Genomic DNA, 20,365 nt, shown 5'->3' with positions numbered 1-20,365 from the left:
AACCTTTTCTCTGCTGCCTAAAATGTTGTCCCATCTATGCCCTTACATTGTTAACTACAAGTAATCATTTAAGTATCTGAGGTTAAGAGTCGTTTCCTCTGCGAACTAGAATATTTTTTAGTAGAGGAACTCTGATTGTTTTCTCTCTGGTCTAGTGCTACCTAGTGATCAATAAATACTTATTGAGTGACTATCCAAATAAAGTGAATTAATTCAGATCAATGTTAGAAAAATTTCCTATTACCATTTTTATAAATAACGTCATAATTTAGGGGAGATCCTGTGTGCTTGGTTGCAGAACTTGGGACAAGTAAGGATTTGGGGAATGAAAGAAGAAAGGAAAAAAATGCAATTCATTGGAAATAAAGGGATGAATTAAAAAGAAGGTTAGAAATAAAATTCAGCTGAGGGCTTCCTTTATGGTCCAGTGGTTAAGAACCCACATTGCAATGCAAGGGACACTGGTTTGATCCCTGACTCAGGAAGATCTCATATTCCACAGAGCAACTTAGCCCGTTTGCCACAACTACTGAAGCCCACGTGCCCTAGGACTTGTGCTCCACAACAAGAGAAGTCCTCTCATTGCAACCGCAATGTAGGGCCCACTCACCCCAACAAGAGAAAGCCTGTGTGTAGCAACAAAGCCCAGCACAGTGAAAAATAAATAAATAAATATTTCAAAAATTCAACTGATATTTCCAGTTTCTAGGATGAGATGCACACACTTAGCTAGTTTAAAGTCAGCTGTTACTAGATTTGGGACAGACTACATGCTTGGAACAGTTCTGAAGCATGCATATGAGGACTTGTGTGCTATGGGAAAACTTCTGTCTTGGGATTGCTGGTCATTTAGTCAGAAAGATATGGAACTCCCTAACTAAGGTGGTAGACAAGATTGTTCTCTAACACATAGTATAAGTGGGAAGGTAAACCATCCAAGTGTTCTGAATAGTCAGGCATTGACAGGAGGGAATTAGCATGGCTTGGCCTCAAGAAACAAAGTTCATTGAGGAACCTTATAGAAGGCAAAGGAACTTTTAATTTAGAAGAATATAGCTTATGGTCTCAGCATTGCTTCCTGAAGTTAGGAAGATTTTCTAACTGTTGGCCTAACTCCGTAAACTTGTAAGAGCCTGAAAAATAGAAAAATTAGTTTGAACATTATTACTATTTTCAAGAGAAAAAAAGACTCAGAAGATTCTCATCATGATGGGACACTTCTTACTTTTTATAGTAAAATGTTAACAGCATCAGCCTCTTAAAGGCCTCCTTCATATCTTTATTTCTAAGGCTATAGATGAGGGGGTTCAACATGGGTATGAATATCCCATAGAAGAGGGAAACGATTTTCCCCCAGTCCTTAGAGGTGGAAGAAGGTGGTTGTAGATACATGTATATGCCTGTTCCAAAAAAGAGAGAGACTACAACCATGTGAGACCCACACGTCCCAAAGGCTTTCCGTCGTCCTTCTGCCGATTTGATTCTCAATACTGCTTGAGCTATGAAGCCATAGGAGATGAGGATCAATGTCACTGGAATTAGCAGAATTAACACACTGAAGAAAAAAAGCTCAGCAACAATAGGCTTTGTGTCAGCACAGGACAACTTGAGAAGGGCAGGAACCTCACAGAAAAAGTGGTCCACTTCTTGATGACCACACCGTGGCATGTTAAGGGTCAAGGAGGACTGCAGCACTGAGTTGCTGAAGCCAGTGAACCAGGAGAAGGCTATCATCCTCAAGCAGAACCAAGGGTTCATGATGACAACATAGTGGAGGGGTCTGCAAATCGCCACATACCTGTCAAAGGACATAACAGCAAGGAGGAGACACTCAGTAGCACCCAGGGCCAGGAAGATGATGAGCTGGGCCACACAGCCAGCATAGCTAATAGTTTTCTTGTTGTGAGAAATATTCGTCAGCATATGAGGGACTGTACTTGTGGTGTAACAGAGATCTAAGATGGACAGATTAGTAAGAAAGAAATACATGGGAGTATGAAGCTTGGGATCCAGAATGCAGACCATCATGATGGACACATTGCCAAAGACGGTGGTTGTGTATGATATTAATAGTAACATAAAAAGAGGTTTTTGTAGCCAGGGCTTGTCTGAAAAGCCAAGTAGTACAAATTCTTTCGGGGAACTCTCATTTGCCCAATTCATGATGATGCATTTATTTTTCATTCCTAAAAAGTATAAAATAGTAAAGTGGTCAATAGATAATACTGACTACTCTTATTGTAACAGAACTGAATTTAGGATAATCATAGTGAATGATTCTACACCAAATATATAGTCAATTAAATAGAACCCTGTAAAATATAATATGGGTATTGTATAGTTAAAAAATAGCTCTTCTGTTTTAGTATTTATGTTTGACTTTATGAAGCAAATCATCACATTTAAAGGCCAAGAATATGAACCTGTATGCATGAAACATGGACAGTTACATGTGCTCAATACATTTCAATTCTTATCCCTTTTCTTATACTGCTGCTGCTGCTGCTGCTGCTAAGTCACTTCAGTTGTGTCTGACTCTGTGCAACCCCATAGACGGCAGCCCACCAGGCTCTGCCATCCCTGGGCAAGAACACTGGAGTGGGTTGCCATTTCCTTCTCCAATGCATGAAAGTGAAAAGTGAAAGTGAAGTCACTGAGTCATGCCCAACTCTCAGTATTTTAAGAATAAATGCTGTTTTAATTCAGTAGTTTTTAATCCATGCTCAAAATGCTGAGTAATATAGAGGTTATAAGAGCATCATATAAATCTGAACTTGATCTAAAGAAATTATGCTTGTTTTAGTAGTATATTCTTGGGATACTTTTGAGCTGTCTCTCTAAAATGACACATATGAACATCCATTTCCACAAAGAGCTATCATGAGTATTAAATGCTTTGATTCATGGTAAAAAATTATGTCTAACTTGTGGTTTATAATGATGATCACAGTTGACATCTCCCAGCATCTCCAAATACCTTGATGAAAACTGCAAAATGCATAAGCTAATTGTTGATTTACTACCAGTGACAGGCATTGCTTAGTGCCTGAAATAATTCTTTCTAATTCTCACCAAAACCCTAATAAATGGATATGATCTACATTTTATTACTACTATGACTCAATGAGAATAAATAATTTGCACACTCTGTAATCTTAAGGCCAAGACGCAAAAGCAGAATTTAAAGGCCATTCATTTTTATATATTCCTTAATTCCACCTAAATATAGAGAAAGCAGCAAAGGAAGACACAAGAGTTATAAACAATGGAATCAAGGAGCCAAAAATCAAATAAAGTTGATTTTCTTCAATCTGTGAAAGTTATCAGTTATTTAGTTATATGACCCAAGGGCATCTAAACTCCTTTAGTCTACTTTGCATGTTTAAATTTTCATTGCTTAGACCTACCCCATTTGAATTTACAAGCATAAAAATAGATAGTGCTGCTAGATTGACTTAAAAAAGAAGATATAATAATAAGAATTGACATATTTTATACCAGAGTGGAATACTTTTTTCCCCAAGTTAGTAACACTGATATATAAACTATAACTTTAGCATGGGATACCTACATGAGAATGAATAGAGATGGTGCTAAGATCTATAATTCTTTCCATTACATGAAGTTTTAATTTTGGCTTTTTAGCTACAGATACACATTATTTAGTAAATGCCAATAATATACTCTCAGTTGAAAAATAGAAAAGGATGTAAGACTTGACTTATTTGTGTGTACATTTAAATTTTCACATGAAAAAGTCCATACATTGATAAAGGATAGTCAAAATGAAAAATGTGCAGTTTATGGCAAAAATGGTTTACATACTAAAATATAAGTAATTAGTACATAATAATTATGAGAAAAGGCCAAAACTCCAATGAAAAAAGAGCAGTGGATATAAACAGACAGGTTGGACAAGAACAAATATGAAGCAAAGGTGAAAATAGAAAAGATGTGCAATTTTTCATCAATAAAGAAACAAATCAAAACAGGGAAATGCTGCTTTTTCTGTTCAATTCTGCTGCTGCTGCTGCTGCTGCTAAGTCGCTTCAGTCGTGTCTGTGCTACCCCATAAACGGCAGCCCACCAGGCTCCCCCATCCCTGGGATTCTCCAGGCAAGAACATTGGAATGTGTTGCCATTTCCTTCCCCAATGCATGAAAGTGAAAAGTGAAAGTGAAGTTGCTCAGTCATGTCCAACTCTTCGCGACCCCATGGACTGCAGCCTACCAGGCTCCACCATCCATGGGATTTTCCAGGCAAGAGTACTGGAGTGGGTTGCCATTTCCTGCTCCTGTCTACTCACTAGATAATGTTTTAAAAAATTGCCTTAAAAGTTAGCTTTTCAGAACATTGCCTCTGTAGCTAGAATCTCCCAGCATTTTATATCTGATCTGTATAAGTGAAAGTGTTAGTTGCACAGTCAAATCTAACTCTTTGCGACCCGGTGGACTGTAGCCTTCCAGGCTGCTCTATTCATGGGATTCTCCAGGCAAGAATACTGGAGTGGGTAACTATTCCCTTCTCCAGAGGATCTTCCCAACCCAGGGATTAAACCCAGGTCTCTAGCATTGCAGGCAGACTCTTTACTCTCTGAGTATGGTTCTGGGCAAATTGATGAATATCCTTGTGTTCAAAATTCACAGATTCTGTATTGATAATAAGAGAGTTATTGTATAGGTTTAATGCAGCAAGGCCTACACATCTGAATTTAGGACAGCTCTGGAATATAGAGCTGTGAATGTGAACTAGTTATCACTAATAGTATCAAGAGCATTAATCATTATCAGTAAGTATTAATAGTAATAATGTATCATTATCTCCACTTCCCATGTATCTGAAAAAAAAACAGACAAATTACTACTAGTGGAGCTGAAACATTATAATTTTATGATAATATAGTATGAAATGATTATATGTGCATGTCATTTTTTCTTTGTGTCTAGCATAATACTGAGAACATTGTTTCCCAGTAAATGATAGTCAAGTCAATGGTTAGTAAGAGACACTGAGTTGCCTGAAGGCATAATAAAAACACTTTACTCAACAGCTGGGGTTTTTTTTTTTCTATTTCTTTTATTTCTTTTTGTATTTCTTTTTTCACATCTTTTATTCAATACTCCTTCCCACATTTTGTATGTCTCTGATGTCATTGATGCTCATTCATTAGTTCATTTTTTACATTATCAGAAAAATGAAATTACCCTTTGTAAAGGATATTTTCATCCCACTGTTATCATAGCTCTTCTTTTATTTCTACATCCTCTACTAATTAAAAGAATCCTAAATACTCCTTTTTTTTTTTTTTTGTATGACAATATAATCTGCAAAAGAGTGAAATGATAACCAGTGTTTTTGGAGCCGCTGGAAATATTTGACCTTTATTTCAAGATTCCCAGGAAGCAAATTGAACTCTGCTTATTGAATGTGAAGCAACCTAGAGGCAAGGAAGTATATTAAATGATCTTGAGAGATCTTTCCCACTCAATGACAATAACATAATTCTGTTTAGTAGACATCACTCACCGTTTCTCTTTTCTAGTGTTGAAAAGGTGTCTACACCATTCTTTGTGCATGTTTTGAAGGAAGTTTGGTCCAAAAACAGGATGAAAAATGCAGTGACTTTTTGACATTTCACCTCTTGTGAAATTCTTATTCAGCTACATTTTGCCCATAGATTGAGAATGAAATTAGCACATAACTGGACTGAATAAAAAACATATGAGAAAAGTTCATATGATGAGGTAAAAGTATATTAGAGATAATGTCTTCAGTCACCCAGGTGTTTTTGACTGACCCTGGCTCTTCTCAGCAAGCTCCTAATACAATGAGAAGCTGATTTTATAAATACCAGCAACACTGACAGAGTCATGGAGAGAAGGTTTAGCTGTAACTGAAGGCTTACCGTTCATACAATGCTCTGTGCTCTTTTAGCCCTAGGGATTCCAGAGTCCCTCAAGTTTAATTGGTCATTGTGTCCAGAGTGAAACCATGTGAACTCTGTTTCGTAAGGGTAGCATAATACTGGCACATAGATGGTTCACACATATTAAAAACTAGATTGAAAATACTAGTCATGAAGCATAGACCATGAAAAATAAGTTTGGGATTGTTTAATCAGGAAAGTACAAGACTACATGAACTTTTAATCCATTCTTTTAAATAGTCTTAAGGTCAAATACTGAGACCACAGATGGTGTATATGGGATAATAGTATTTCTATTGTTCATTGGTTTTTTTGATGAATGGGCTTAGTTTAAACCTGCTAGAGAGCTCCACATTAAAAAACTATTTCATACAAAGTTACAAGATAAAATTAACACACAAATTTAAGTTTAGAATGAATTCCTTGGGGCAGAATTACAGCTGACTCTCGAACAACATGGGCAAGAGCTGTGAAGTCCACTGATACACAGATTTTCCATAAATATATAAAAATATATGTATAAAGCATCATGTGTAAGACGTGTGGAAGAGGATAGTGTATCCTCATGTAGGCATGAGTGATACTTAATGTAAAATTAATACTTTAGTTTTTTATTGCTTATAACTTTGCTTTCAAAGAATTACATTATTATACAGTATACTTCTTTCTCTCTTTCACAGTTAGAGAAACTATGTTTCAGCCTATCACCACAGGTAAGCAGTTTTATAAAAATATATAATCTCAATACTGTATTATGAATATGACTATATAACACAAGCCATAAACATTATTAAATGATTCACTTAGTGTATAAGGTAGGCTACTGTGAAGCAATTATATCAGTTATTTATTTATAAAACATCAGTAATTAGCTCATTTTTTGTTATCAATTTATGTCATTATACCTTAAAATAAATATGAAATTTTCACATTATCTTTCTATTTTTTAATTTCTAATAATACATATATACAGTGTTTTGTATCATATAAGACAATATTAATGCAGGTACTGACAGACAGACGATTCATCTGGTAAACAGAGGATGTAAACTTATGGTATCGATAAATACAGTACATACTGTAAATGTATTTTCTCATCCTTATGTATTTTTAATAACATTTTCTTTTCTCTAGCTTCCTTTATTTTAAGAATACATTATATAACACATATAAGAGGTGTTAATAAACTTTATATTCACAATAAGGCAACAGTAGGCTAGTCATGTTAAGTTTGGGAAGTCAAAAGTCATGGAGTTTTGATTGAGTGTGGAATCAGCATTCCTAACTTCTGCGTTGTCAAGGGTCAACCGTAGTAGAAACATATGGAATTGGAACAGGAATAGTTTTTGGAAATAAGTTGATTCATTACTTGATATGTGCTCACCTAAGATTTGGTATGATGAAATTGAACTGAGTGTCAGCATAGATATAATCTCAAAGAACACCTTTTGCTAGTAGTTTAATGTATTTGTTTTCACTTGTTTCTCTTTTGTATAATGCATTTTTTATAAATTGTAAAATCATCTGTGTAGAATATAATCATTTTCTAAATTGTTACATTTCTTAGCACCTGCCCTTATTGTTCAGTTCACTTGCCCAGTTGTGTCCAACTCTTTGTGACCCCATGGACCTCATCACGCCAAGCTTCCCTGTCCATCACCAATTCCCAAAGTTTGTTCAAACTCATGTCCATCGATTCGATGATGCCATCCAACCTTCTCATCCTCTGTCATCCCCTGCTCCTTCTGCTTTCAATTTCTTGCCAGCATCACGGGCTTATTTTTAATGAGTCAGTTCTTTGCATCAAGTAGCTGAAGTACTGGTGCTTCAGCTTCAGCACCATGCCTTCCAATGAATAGTCAGGACTGATTTCTTTTATGATTGACTGGTTTGAGTTACTTGCAGTCCAAGGGACTCACAAGAGTCTTCTCCAACCCCACAGTAAAAGTGCAACAATTCTTTGGTGCTCAACCTTCTTTATGGTCCAATGCTTTCATCCACACATGACTGCTGGAAAAACCATAGCTGACTAGATAGACCTTTGTTGGCAAAGTAATGTCTGCTTTTTAATATACTGTCTAGGTTTGTCATAGCTTTCCTTCCAAGGAGCAAGTGTCTTTTAATTTCATGGCTGCAGTCACCATCTGCAGTGATTTTGGAGCCCAAGAAAATAAAGTTTCTCACTGTTTCCATTGTTTTACCGTCTACTTGCCAGGAAATGATGGGACTGGATGCCAAGGTCTTAGATTTTTGAACGTTGAATTTTAAGCCAGCTTTTACACTCCCCTCTTTCACTTTCATAAAGAGGCTATTCACTTCCTCTTTGCTTTCTGCCATAAGGGTGGTGTCATCTGCATATCTGAGGTTACTAATATTTTTCCCGACATCTTGATTCTGGCTTGTGCTTCATCCAGCCCAGCAATTTGCATGATGCATTCTGCATATAAGTTAAACAAACAGGGTGACAATATACAGCCTTGATGTACTCCTTCCCCAATTTGGAACCAGTCCATTGTTTCATGTCCAGTTCTAACTGTTGCTTCCTGAACTGCAAACAGATTTCTCAGGAGGCAGGTCAGGTGGTCTGGTATTCTCATCTCTTTAAGAATTTTCCAGTTTGTTGTGATCCACACAGTCAAAGGCTTTGGCATAGTCAATAAAACAGAAGTAGATGTTTTTCTGGAATTATGTGTTTTTTTTTTTTTATGATCTGATGGATGTTGGCAATTTGATCTCTGGTTCCTCTGCCTTTTCTAAATCCAGCTTGAATATCTGGAGGTTCTCAGTTTATGTACTGTTAAAACCTAGCTTGGAGAATTTTGAGCATTACTTTGCTAGTGTGTGCGATGAGTGCAATTGCGTGGTAGTTTGAACATTCTTCCCTGGTGGCTTCCCTGGTGGCTCAGAGGTTAAAGCGTCTGCCTACCATGCAGGAGACCTAGGTTCGATCCCTGGGTCGGGAAGATTACCTGGAGAAGGAAATGGTAACCCACTGTAGTATTCTTGCCTGGATAATCCCATGGATGGAGAAACCTGGCAGGCTACAGTCCAGGGGGTCACAAAGAGCTGGACATGACTGAGCAACTTCACTTTCATTTTCACTTGAACATTCTTCAGCATTGCCTTTCTTTAGGATTGGAATGAAAACTGACATTTTCCAGTCCTGTGGCCACTGCTGAGTTTCCCGAATTTGCTGGTGTGTTGAGTGCAGCACTTTCATAGCATCATCTTTTGGGATTTGAAATAACACAGCTGGAATTCCATCACCTCCACTAGCTTTGTTCGTAGTGATGCTTCCTAAGGCCCACTTGACTTTGCATACCAGGATATTTGGCTCTAGGTGAGTTGTCAGGAAGCATTTAACAGGAGGCTTCCTGTGTGCTGTTTTGATTTGTCAGGAATCCTCTGTTCCTTATTAATTCCTGAATATTCAGGAATTAAGAGGAGAGGCAAGCCTCTCCCGGGGCTGAGGGATCCAGGCATTTCCTTCATTAGTTTTTCTATAGGGTGATAAGTACCCTCTTTCTTCTTGTGAACCATATGGTGAAAGTGATTATTTACAACTCTCTCTCTCTCTTTAATATGGATCACCTATGTTTTCTAAGTCTGGAATTTTAACCCTTATCTTTGCTGAAAATAACTACAGTATATATGCCTACACCATGTTGATTAAAACACCTTTGTTCCATCAGAGCTTTGGTCCCCGTGTCTTGATTTCTCTCTCTCTCTCTCTTTTTCAGGCTGATCCCCTGGAGCACAGAGGCTCTCTGAGTTCACTTTCCTGCCCGGGCTTCTAAGACCCTCTTGAGAAGGTGCTCTGTCCCTTCACCCCATTGAGAGGGCACCTGAGGCCTTCATGAACAGAGTAAGCCCCATGCAGGGGCTTTACTGGCTTTCTGTATAAACCAAAGAATATCAGCCTCTTTCTCTCTCCTTTACTTTCTTATTGGTTGACTCCAGACCACCAGGTTCCAGCCCATTAAAGGACCACAGCAGTGAGTGACCACACCACTGGTAATCTGGGTCTTTAAGATATTTTTGTATAGTTCTTCTATGTATTCTTGCCACTTCATCTTAATATCTTCTGCTTCTGTTAGGTCCATACTGTTTCTGTCCTTTATTGTGCCCATCTTTGTATCAAATGTTCGCTTGGTATATCTGGTTTTCTTGAAGAGATCTCTAGTCTTTTCCATTCTGTTTCCCTCTATTTCTTTGTGTTGATCTCTTAGGAAGGCTTTCCTATCTCTCCTTGCTATTCTTTGCAACACTGAACTTAGATAGGTATATCTTTCCTTTTCTATTTTGCCTTTAGCTTCTCTTCTTTTCTCAGCTATTCATAACGTCTCCTCAGACAACCATTTTGCCTTTTTGCATTTCTCTTTTTTGGGGATGACTTTGATCACTCCTCCCGTGCAATGTCACGAACCTCCATCCATAGTTCTTCAAGCACTCTGTAAATCAGATCTAATCCATTGAATCTATTTGTCACTTCCACTGTATAATCATAAGGAATTTGATTTAGGTCATACCTAAATGGTCTGGGGCTTCCCTTGTGGCTTAGATGGTAAAGAATTTGCCTACAATGCAGGAGACCCAGGTTTGATCTCAATCCCCTCCAGTATTCTTGCCCAGAGAATTCTGGACAGATGATCTTGGTGGGCTGCAGTCTGTGGGGTGGCAAAGAGTTGGACACGACTGAGTGGCTACACGTTCACTTTCTTTTCTTTGAATGGTCCAGAGGTTTTCACTACTTTCTTCAATCTAAGTCTGAATTTGGCAATAAGTAGCTCATGATCTGAGTCATAGTCAGCTCCTGGTTTTGTTTTTGCTGACCTTGTAGAACTTCTCCATCTTAGGCTACAAAAAATATAATCAATCTGATTTCGGTATTGACTATCTGGTGATGTCCATGTGTAGAGTCTTCTCTTGTGTTGTTGGAAGAGGGTGCTTGATATGACCAGTGTGTTCTCTTGGCAAAACTCTATTAGCCTTTGCCCAAGGCCAAACTTGCCTGTTATTCCAGGTCTCTTGACTTCCTACTTTTGCATTCCAGTCCCCTATGATGAAAAGGACGTCTATTTTGGGTTTTAGTTCTAGAAGGTCTTGTAGGTCTTCAACTTCAGCTTCTTCAGATTAGTGGTTGGGCATAGACTTGGATTACTGTGATATTGAATGGTTTGCCTTGGAAATAAAAAGAGATCATTCTGTTCTTTTTGAGATTGCACCCAAGTACTACATTTTGAACTCTTTTGTTAACTATGAGGGCTACTCCATTTCTTCTAAGGAATTCTTGCCTGCAGAAGTAGATATCTGAGTTATCTGAGTTAAATTGACCCATTCCAGTCCATTTTAGTTCACTGATTCCTAAAATGTCAATGTTCACTTATGCCATCTCCTGTTTGACCACTTCCAATTTGCCTTGATTCATAGACCTAGCATTCCAGGTTCCTATGCAATATTGTTCTTTACAGCATCAGACTTTACTTCATCACCAGTCACATCCACAACTGGGTGTTGTTTTTGCTATGGTTCCATCTCTTCATTCTTTCTTGAGTCATTTCTCTACTCTTCTCCAGTAGTATACTGGGCTAACCTACCAACCTGGGGAGTTCATCTTTCAGTGTCATATCTTTTTGCCTTTTCCACTATGAGCCAGCCCTTATTGTACAACATTCTTTTAAAAATTAATAGTTTATAATTATTTATATACTTTACCATTTTCCCTATTAAATATTTGCATTTCCTTTTTTATTGACCTCTAATTGATTTACAACATTATATTAGTTTCAGGTTTAGGTGTACATCATGATTCAGTATTTTTTATAGGTTATATTCCATTAAAAGTTATTATAAGACAATGGCTATAATTCTCGGTGTTATACTATACATCCTTGTTGCTCATCTATATTATACATAGTAAATCCCATACCACAAATATGCCCCTCTCCCTTTTGCATAATCACTAGTTTGTTTTCTATATCTGTGAGTCTGTTTCTGTTCTGCATTTTTATAAATGGAATACTACTTCTGGGGCTAAGTTGCTTCAGTCATGTCCAACTCTGTTTGACCTCATAGACGGCAGCCCACCAGGCTCCGCCATCCCTGGGATTCTCCAGGCAAGAATGCTGGAGTGGGTTGCCATTTCCTTCTCCAATGCATGAAAATGAAAAGTGAAAGTGAAGTCGCTCAGTCTTGTCTGACTCTTTGCGACCCCATGGACTGCAGCCCACCAGGCTCCTCCATCCTTGGGATTTCCCAGGCAAGAGTACTGGAGTGGGGTGCCATTGCCTTCTCCCAATAGCTTGTGTATGCTCAATTTCTCCTTTTATGCAAAGGAGACAACCTAATGTGCTGTATGTACTAATGGCTCTACCCCCTGAGAGAATTTCCTCTCACTATTGCCCTTTGAGGTGACACCTAAGTTAGGATCTTTTGTAGCATTTTTTCACTTATGACTCACATCAACATATAAAGCTGACTATATATTAGAGTCCTGAAATTTTTCTTTCCCCAGCATTTGGTCGTTTGGGGATCCTTATGAGGCCATAAGTATAGTTTAAGAGTGCAATACTGATGTAACAGAGGTAGGTTAAGTGTCTGTGCCATTAGTTCACATAATTTATGTCCTCTGGACATGATCTGGTCAGATCCAAATGTTTGGTTTCCAGTTGTATATTGGATTTTTACTGCATGAATCTAACCTTATGAGATGGTGGATATGACAACATCGAGCTCAGATAGGAAGCCCCAGTTACATAATCACTTGATGCTTATACTACATCAGAATAGCTGCTTTGTAAGCATTAGGTTAGTGCAAAAGTAATTGTGGTTTTGGACTGTAAGTTTTTTAAAAGCATTATAACTAGGCTCAAACATATCTTTATTAATCAAAACAGGAGACATTACAATCAACACATTTTTGCCAATGAGAAAAGGTCTGTTTATTCCTGTAGCATAAAAATCTATGCTTTGGGATCCAACAAACTCTTGGAAAGAATTTTCTGCCTCCTGCTGGTTGTGATAGTTGTTTCCTTGCAAAAAATTGTCATGATGCTTGAAGAAGTGGTAGTTGGTTGGCGAGAGAGGTCAGGTGATTATGGAGGATGAGGAAAAACTTTGTAGCCCAATTCCTTCAACTTTTGAAGTGTTGGTTGTGTGATGTGCAGTCAAGTATTGTCATAGAGAAGAATTGGGCCTCTTCTGTTGACCAGTGGCAGCTGCAGGCATTACAGTTTTTGATGCATCTCATTGATTTGCTGAGCATACTTCTCAGATGTAATGGTTTCACTGGGATTCAAAAAGCTATAGTGGATCATACCAGCATCAGGTCACCAAACAATGACCATGACTTTTTTTGGCACAAATTTGGCTTTGGGAAGTGCTTTGGGGCTTTTTTTCAGTACAACCATTGAGCTGGCCATTCCCATTTGTTGTATAAAACCCACTTTTCATTGCATATCACAGTCTGACTGAATGGTTCATTGTTGTGTAGAATAAGAAGATGACACTTCAAAATGATGATTTAAAAAAAAATTTTCAGTCACCTCATGAGGCACCCACTTATCAAGCTTTTTCATCTTTCCAATTTGCTTCAAATGCTGAATGACCACCGAATTGTGAATGTTGAATTCTTAAGTTGCAAGAGTATCAGCTTTAATGATTGCTCTCAGTTGGTCATTGTCAACTTCTGATGGCCAGCCCCTTTGCTCGTCATCTCCAAGGCTCTCATCTCCTTTACAAAGCTTTTTGAACCACCTTTGCACCATATGTTTGTTGGCAGTTCCTGGCCCAAATGGGTTGATGTTGCAAGTTTTCTATGCTATGTACAAGCCATTAAGAATTTGAATAAAAACAGTTGCTCAAATTTGCTTTTTGTCTAACATCATTTCTATAGTGCAAAATAAATATACAGTAAACTCAAGTAATGTCATTAGCAAAAATCATAAAGTGACAAATGCCAATTAAAACAAGGTATAACATATCCACATTGATATAAGAATGTATTTCAACATCAAACAACAAAGTTCAACAATGCAAAGCAGCAATTGCTTTTGCACCAAGCCAATACATCTAATTTTCTCTTATGTGAGGCATTGCCATGGTCCAAGACTCTAAAAGTCTGTATGACAATCTTTTTCCTTTTTGGCTATCAGAGATGCCATATAAAAAGTGTTTACTTAACTATTACAGATAAAGCTAGCATCACGAATATATTTTTTTACATGTTTCAAGCAACATGATAACTCTCACTGCTGCTTATACCTGTTAGAAATCTCTCTCTTGCTCTGAGACCTATTTATAGCTTATAGCCTTCTCTGTCACCTGATAGTTCATAGCAGATTACCCGGTGTGGCAAGTGCCACCTCCAAATGCACTGGATTCCATCAAATATTGTGCCTCTTTGTAGAAAGAGGCACAATAGAAAAAATGCAATACATTTTTCATAATATTAGAGAGAATGTACAAGCACACCTAAGATGACTGAACTTCTAAAACTTCACTTAATGTTCAGTTCAGTTGCTCAGTTGTGTTCAGCTCTTTGCACCGTCATGAACTGCAGCACACCAGGCTTTCCTGTTCATCTCCAACTCCCAGAGCTTACTCAAACTTATGTCCATTGAGTTGGTGATACTATCCAATCATCTCATCCTCTGTCGTCCCCTTCTCCTCCTCCTTCAATCTTTCCCAGCATCAGGGTCTTTTCCAATGAGTCAGTATATTGCATCATGTGGCCAGAGTATTGGAGTTTCAGCTTCTGCATCAGTCCTTCCAATGAATATTCACGACTGATATCCCTTAGAATTGACTGGTTGGATCTCCTTGCAGTCCAAGGGACTCTCAAGAGTCTTCTCCAACACCACAATTCAAAAGCATCAATTCTTCAGCGCTAAGCTTTCTTTATAGTCCAACTTTCACATCCATACACGACTACTGGAAAAACCATAGCTTTGACTAGACAGACTTTTGTTGTCAGAGTAATATCTGCTTTTTAATATTCTATCTAGGTTAGTCATAGCTTTTTTTCCAAGGAACAAGTGTCTTTTAATTTCATGGCTGCAGTCAACATCTGCAGTGATTTTGGAGTCCCCCAAAATAAAGTCTCTCACTGTTTCCATTGCTTCTCCATGTATTTGCCATGACGTGATGGGACCAGATGCCATGATCTTGGTTTTCTGAATGTTGAGCTTTAAGCCAATTTTTCCACTCTCTTCTTTCACTTTCATCAAGAGACTCTTTAGTTCCTCTTCACTTTCTGCCATAAGGGTGGTGTCATCTGCATGTCTGAGGTTATTGATATTTCTCCTGTCAATCTTGATTTAAGCTTGTGCTTCATCCTGTCTGCATTTCTCATGATGTACTCTGCATATAAGTTAAATAAGCAGGGTGACAATATACAGCCTTGACGTACTCTTTTCCTGATTTGAAACCAGTCTGTTGTTCCATGTCCAGTTCTAACTATCGCTTCTTGACCTGCATACAGATTTCTCAGGAGGTAGGTCAGGTGGTCTGGTATTCTCATCTCTTTGAGCATTTTCCACAGTTTGTTATGATCCACAGTCGAAGTCTTTGGAATAGTCAATAAAGCAGAAGCTTTTCTGGAACTCTCTTGCTTTTTCAATGATCCAGTGGATATTGGCAGCTTGACTCTGATTCCTCTGCCTTTTCTAAATCCAGCTTGAACATCTGGAAGTTCTTGGTTCACGTACTGTTGAAGCCTGACTTGGAGAATTTTGAGCATTACTCTGCTAGCATGTGAGATGAGCACCACTGGGCAGTAGTTTGAGCATTCTTTGGCATTGCCTTGGACCAGTTCATGGACCACAGCTTTGTCTAACTCAGTGAAACTGAGCCATGTCATGTAGGGCCACCCAAGATGTACACCTCATGGTGGAGTGTTCTAACAACACATGGTCCACTGGAGAGGGCAATGGCAAACCACTTCACTATTCTTGCCTTGAGAACCCCATGAACAGTATAAAAAGGTAAAAAGATAGGACACTGAAAAATGAACTCTCTGAGTTGGTAGGTCAGCCCAGTATGCTACTGGAGAACAGTGGAGAGATAACTAAAGAAAGAATGAAGAGATGGAGCCAAAGCAAAAACAACACCCAGTTGTGGATGTGACTGGTGATGGAAGTAAAGTCCAATGCTGTAAAGAACGATATTGCATAGGAACCTGGAATGTTAGGTCCATGAATCAAGGTAAATTGGAAGTGGTCAAACAGGAGATGGCAAGAGTGAATATTGACATTTTAGGAATCAGTGAACTAAAATGGACTGGGATGGGTGAATTTAACTCAGATGACCATCGTATCTACTACTTTGGGCAAGAAGGTCTTCCCTTGTGGCTCAACTGGTAAAGAATCTGCCAGCAATGCAGGAGACCTGGGTTTGATCCCTGGGTTGGGAAGATCCCCTGGAGTAGTGAAAGGTTTACCCACTCCAGTATTCTGGCCTGGAGAATCCCATGGACTGTATAGTCTGTGGGTTTGCAAAGAGTCAGACAAGACTGAGCAACTTTCACTTCACTTTGATAAGAATCCCTTAGAAAAAATGGAGTAGCTCTGATAGTCAACAAGAGATCTGAAATGCAGTACTTGGGTGTAATCTCAAAAAGAACAGAATGATCTCTGTTCATTTCCAAGGCAAACCATTCAATATCACAGTAATCCAAGTCTGTGCCCCAACCAGAAGTGCTGAAGAAGCTGAATTTGAATGATTTTATGAAGACCTACAAGACCTTCTAGAGCTAAAACCCCAGAAAGATGTCCTTTTCATTATAGGGGACTGGAATACAAAAGTAGGAAGTAAGTCAAGAGATTCCTGGAGTAACAAGCAAATTAGGCCTTAGTACAAAATGAAGCAGGGCAAAGGCTGATAGAGTTTTGCCAAGGGAATGCACTGGTCCATAACAAACACCCTCTTCCAATAACACAAGAGAAGACTCTACACATGGACATCACCAGATGGTCAATAGCAAAATCAGATTGATTGTATTCTTTGCAGCCAAAGATGGAGAAGTTCTATATAGTTAGCAAAAACAAGACCAGGAGCTGACTGTGGCTCAGATCATAAACTCCTTATTGCAAAATTCAGACTTAAATTGAAGAAAGTAGAGAAAACGACTGGACCATTCAGGTATGTACTAAATCAATTCCCTTGCAATTCTACAGTGGTAGTGACAAACAGATTCAAGGGATTAGATCTGAGAGACAGAGTTCCTGAAGAACTACGGATAAAGGTTCATGCCATTGTACAGGAGGCAATGATCAAGACCATCCCCAAGAAAAAGAAATGCAAAAAGGCAAAATGGTTGTCTGAGGAGGTGTTACAAATAGCTGAGAATAGAAGAGATGCTAAAGGCAACGGAAAAAAGGAAAGATATACCCATTTGAATGCAGAGTTCCAAAGAAAAGCAAGGGGAGATAAGAAAGCTTTCCTAAGTGATCAATGCAAAGGAATAGAGGAAAACAACAGAATGGGAAAGACTAGCAATCACTCAATGTGGAGGGCCCTAAATCTTTGTAAGTTTTATCTTCCACCCTGTGACATGCATGCCATAGAATATTCAGACTTCTTGAAATGTCTTGCTCTTTAGATATGATTTAGGGCTTCCCTGATAGCTCAGTTGGTAAAGAATCCACCTTCAATGCAGGAGACCCTGTTTCGATTCCTGGGTTGGGAAGATCGCTGGAAAAGGGATAGGCTACCCACCCCAGTATTCTGGTCTGAAGAATGTCCATGAGGTCACAAAAAGTCAGACATGACTGAGTGATGTTCACTTTCACTTAGATCTGATTAGAATGCTGCCATCAGTATTGTGGAATAGTTATATTCTGTGAAATATCAGGACAGTCAAGATTTTTGCAGACAGACTATTTTGTCAGAAAAGGTACAATTGATTTAGATCCAAGGTGGGACAGTGAGTATGTCCCATTGTCCTCACATAAATGTGAATTGCTTTTAATTCTCTGTACTGATGGGAATTGAAAATGATACACTTAATAGATCAACCATATGCTAGAGACTATATTAATATTTTCTAGTTAAGATTCTACAACAGATACACAGGTGCAAATGGGGCAATCATTTGTTAGGTTTAAGCTTATGCACTTTCATGTGTCTTAGTACCTCTGGTACTTAGTAGATGGGAGCCATTATCAATTTATTCTCCATCTTCTGGTTCAAAGTCTGAACTAATCTATGCTTTTTATTCAGGACACAGTATTGCTTCTGATCTTGGCTGATGAAGGGCTGGTCTATGGATTTTCCCTTGGCTTAAAAAAATTTATTTATTTATTTTAATTAGAGGCTAATTACTTTACAATATTGTGGTGATTTTTGCCATGCATTGACATGAATCAGCATGGAGGTACATATGTCCCCCACCAGCAACCCCCTCCCACTTCCCTCCCCATCCCATCCCTCTGAGTTGTCTCAGTGCACCAGCTTTGAGTGTCCTGTTTCATGCATCAAACTTGGTCTGGTGATCTATTTCAGATATGGTAATATACATGTTTCAATGGTATTCTCTGAAGTCATCCCACCCTCACCTTCAGAGTTCAAATGTCTGTTCTTTATATCTGTGTCTCTTTTGCTGTCTCTCAAATAAGGTCATCATTACCACCTTTCTAAATTCCACACATATACATTAATATACTGTATTGGTATTTTTCTTTCTGACTTACTTCACTCTCTATAATAGGCTCCAATTTCATCCATGTTATTATAACTGATTCAAATGCATTCTTTTTAATAGCTGAGTAATATTCCATTGTATATATATATATATATATATACCACAGTTTTCTTATCCATTCATCTGCCAATGGACATCTAGATTGCTTCCAGTTCCTAGCTATTGTAAACAGTGCTGTGATGAACATTGGGGTACACGTGTCTCTTTCAGTTCTGGTTTCCTCAGTGTGTATGCCCAGCAGTGGAATTGCTAGGTCATATGGCAGTTCTGTTTCCAGTTTTTAAGAAATCTCCACCCTGTTCTCCAGAGTGGCTATACTAGTTTGCATTTCCACCAACAGTGTATGAGGGTGCCCTTTTCTCCACACCCTTTCCAGCATTCATTTTTTGTAGACTATTTGATAGCAGCCATTCTGACCGGCATGAGATGGTACCTCATTGTGGTTTTGATTTGCATTTCTCTGAGAATGAGTGATGTTGAACATCTTTTCATGTGTTTGTTAGCCATCTGTATGTCTTCTTTGGAGAAATGTCTGTTTATTTCTTTGGCCCAGTTTTTGATTGGCTCATTTATTTTTCTGGTATTGAGTTGCATGAGCTGTTTGTATACTTTAGAGTAATTCTTTGTCAGTTGCTTTGTTTGCTATTATTTTCTCCCACTCTGAAGGCTGTCTTTTTACCCTGCTTATAGTTTCCTTCATCGTGCAAAAGCTATACTTTCCTTCATTGAGCAAAACTTTTAAGTTTAATTAGGTCCCATTTGTTAATTTTTGCTTTTATTTCAATTACTCTGGGAAGTGGGTCATAGAGGATCCTGCTGTGATTTATGTCAGAGAGTGTTTTGCCTATGTTTTCCTCTAGGAGTTTTATAGTTTCTGGTCTGACATTTAGATATTTAATCCATTTTGAATTCATTTTTGTGTATGGTATTAGAAAGTATTCTAGTTTCATTCTTTTACAGGTGGTTGACCAGTTTTCCCAGCACCACTTGTTAAAGAGATTGTCTTTTCTCCATTGTATATTCTTGCCTCCTTTGTCAAAGATATGGTGTCCATAGGTGTGTGGATTTATCTCTGGGATTTCTATTTTGTTCCATTGATCTACAGTTCTGTCTTTGTGCCAGTACCATACTGTTTTGATGACGGTAGCTTGTAGTATTGTCTGAAGTCAGGCAGGTTAATTCCTCCAGTTCCATTCTTCTTTCTCAAGATTTCTTTGGCTATTCAAAGTTTTTTGTATTTCCATGCAAATTGTGAAATTATTTGTTCTAGTTCTGTGAAAAATACTGTTGGTAGCTTGATCAGGATTGCATTGAATCTATAGATTGTTTTGGGTAGTATAATATTTTCACTTTATTGATTTTTCTGATCCATGAACGTGGTGTATTTCTCCATCTATTTTTGTGTCTTCTTTGATTTCTTTCATCAGTGTTTTATAATTTTCTATATATAGGTCTTTTGTTTCTTCAGGTAGATTTATTACTAAGTATTTCATTCTTTTCATTGCAGTGTTGAATGGGATTGTTTCCTTAATTTCTCTTTCTGTTTTCTAATTGCTAGTGTATAGGAATGCCAGGGATTTCTGTGTGTTGATTTTATATCCTGCAACTTTACTATATTCATTGATCAGCTCTAGTAATTTTCTGGTGATATCTTTAGGGTTTTCTATATAGAGGCTCATGTCATCTGCAAACAGTGAGAGCTTTACTTCTTCTTTTCCAATCTAGATTCCTTGTATTTC

The 20,365-nt window shown here is 38.1% G+C and overlaps 1 protein-coding gene and 1 non-coding gene across 2 annotated transcripts; one reads left to right on the top strand and one right to left on the bottom strand.

The window, feature by feature from the left end:
* Positions 1–1,221: 1,221 nt before the first annotated feature.
* Positions 1,222–2,163, bottom strand: LOC138425478 (putative olfactory receptor 2B3). Its single transcript, XM_069563422.1, has one exon. It carries the CDS (start codon positions 2,161–2,163, stop codon positions 1,222–1,224), a length of 942 nt encoding a protein of 313 aa, XP_069419523.1.
* Positions 2,164–8,817: 6,654 nt separating this feature from the next.
* TRNAG-ACC (transfer RNA glycine (anticodon ACC)) lies at positions 8,818–8,889 on the top strand. The gene has a single exon. It is a non-coding gene; the product is annotated as a tRNA-Gly (tRNA).
* The last annotated feature ends 11,476 nt before the right edge of the window (positions 8,890–20,365 follow it).

The sequence above is a fragment of the Ovis canadensis genome, chromosome 20, assembly GCF_042477335.2.
Source record: "Ovis canadensis isolate MfBH-ARS-UI-01 breed Bighorn chromosome 20, ARS-UI_OviCan_v2, whole genome shotgun sequence".
NCBI lineage: Eukaryota > Metazoa > Chordata > Mammalia > Artiodactyla > Bovidae > Ovis > Ovis canadensis.
This window is presented reverse-complemented; position numbering and strand designations above follow the sequence as displayed.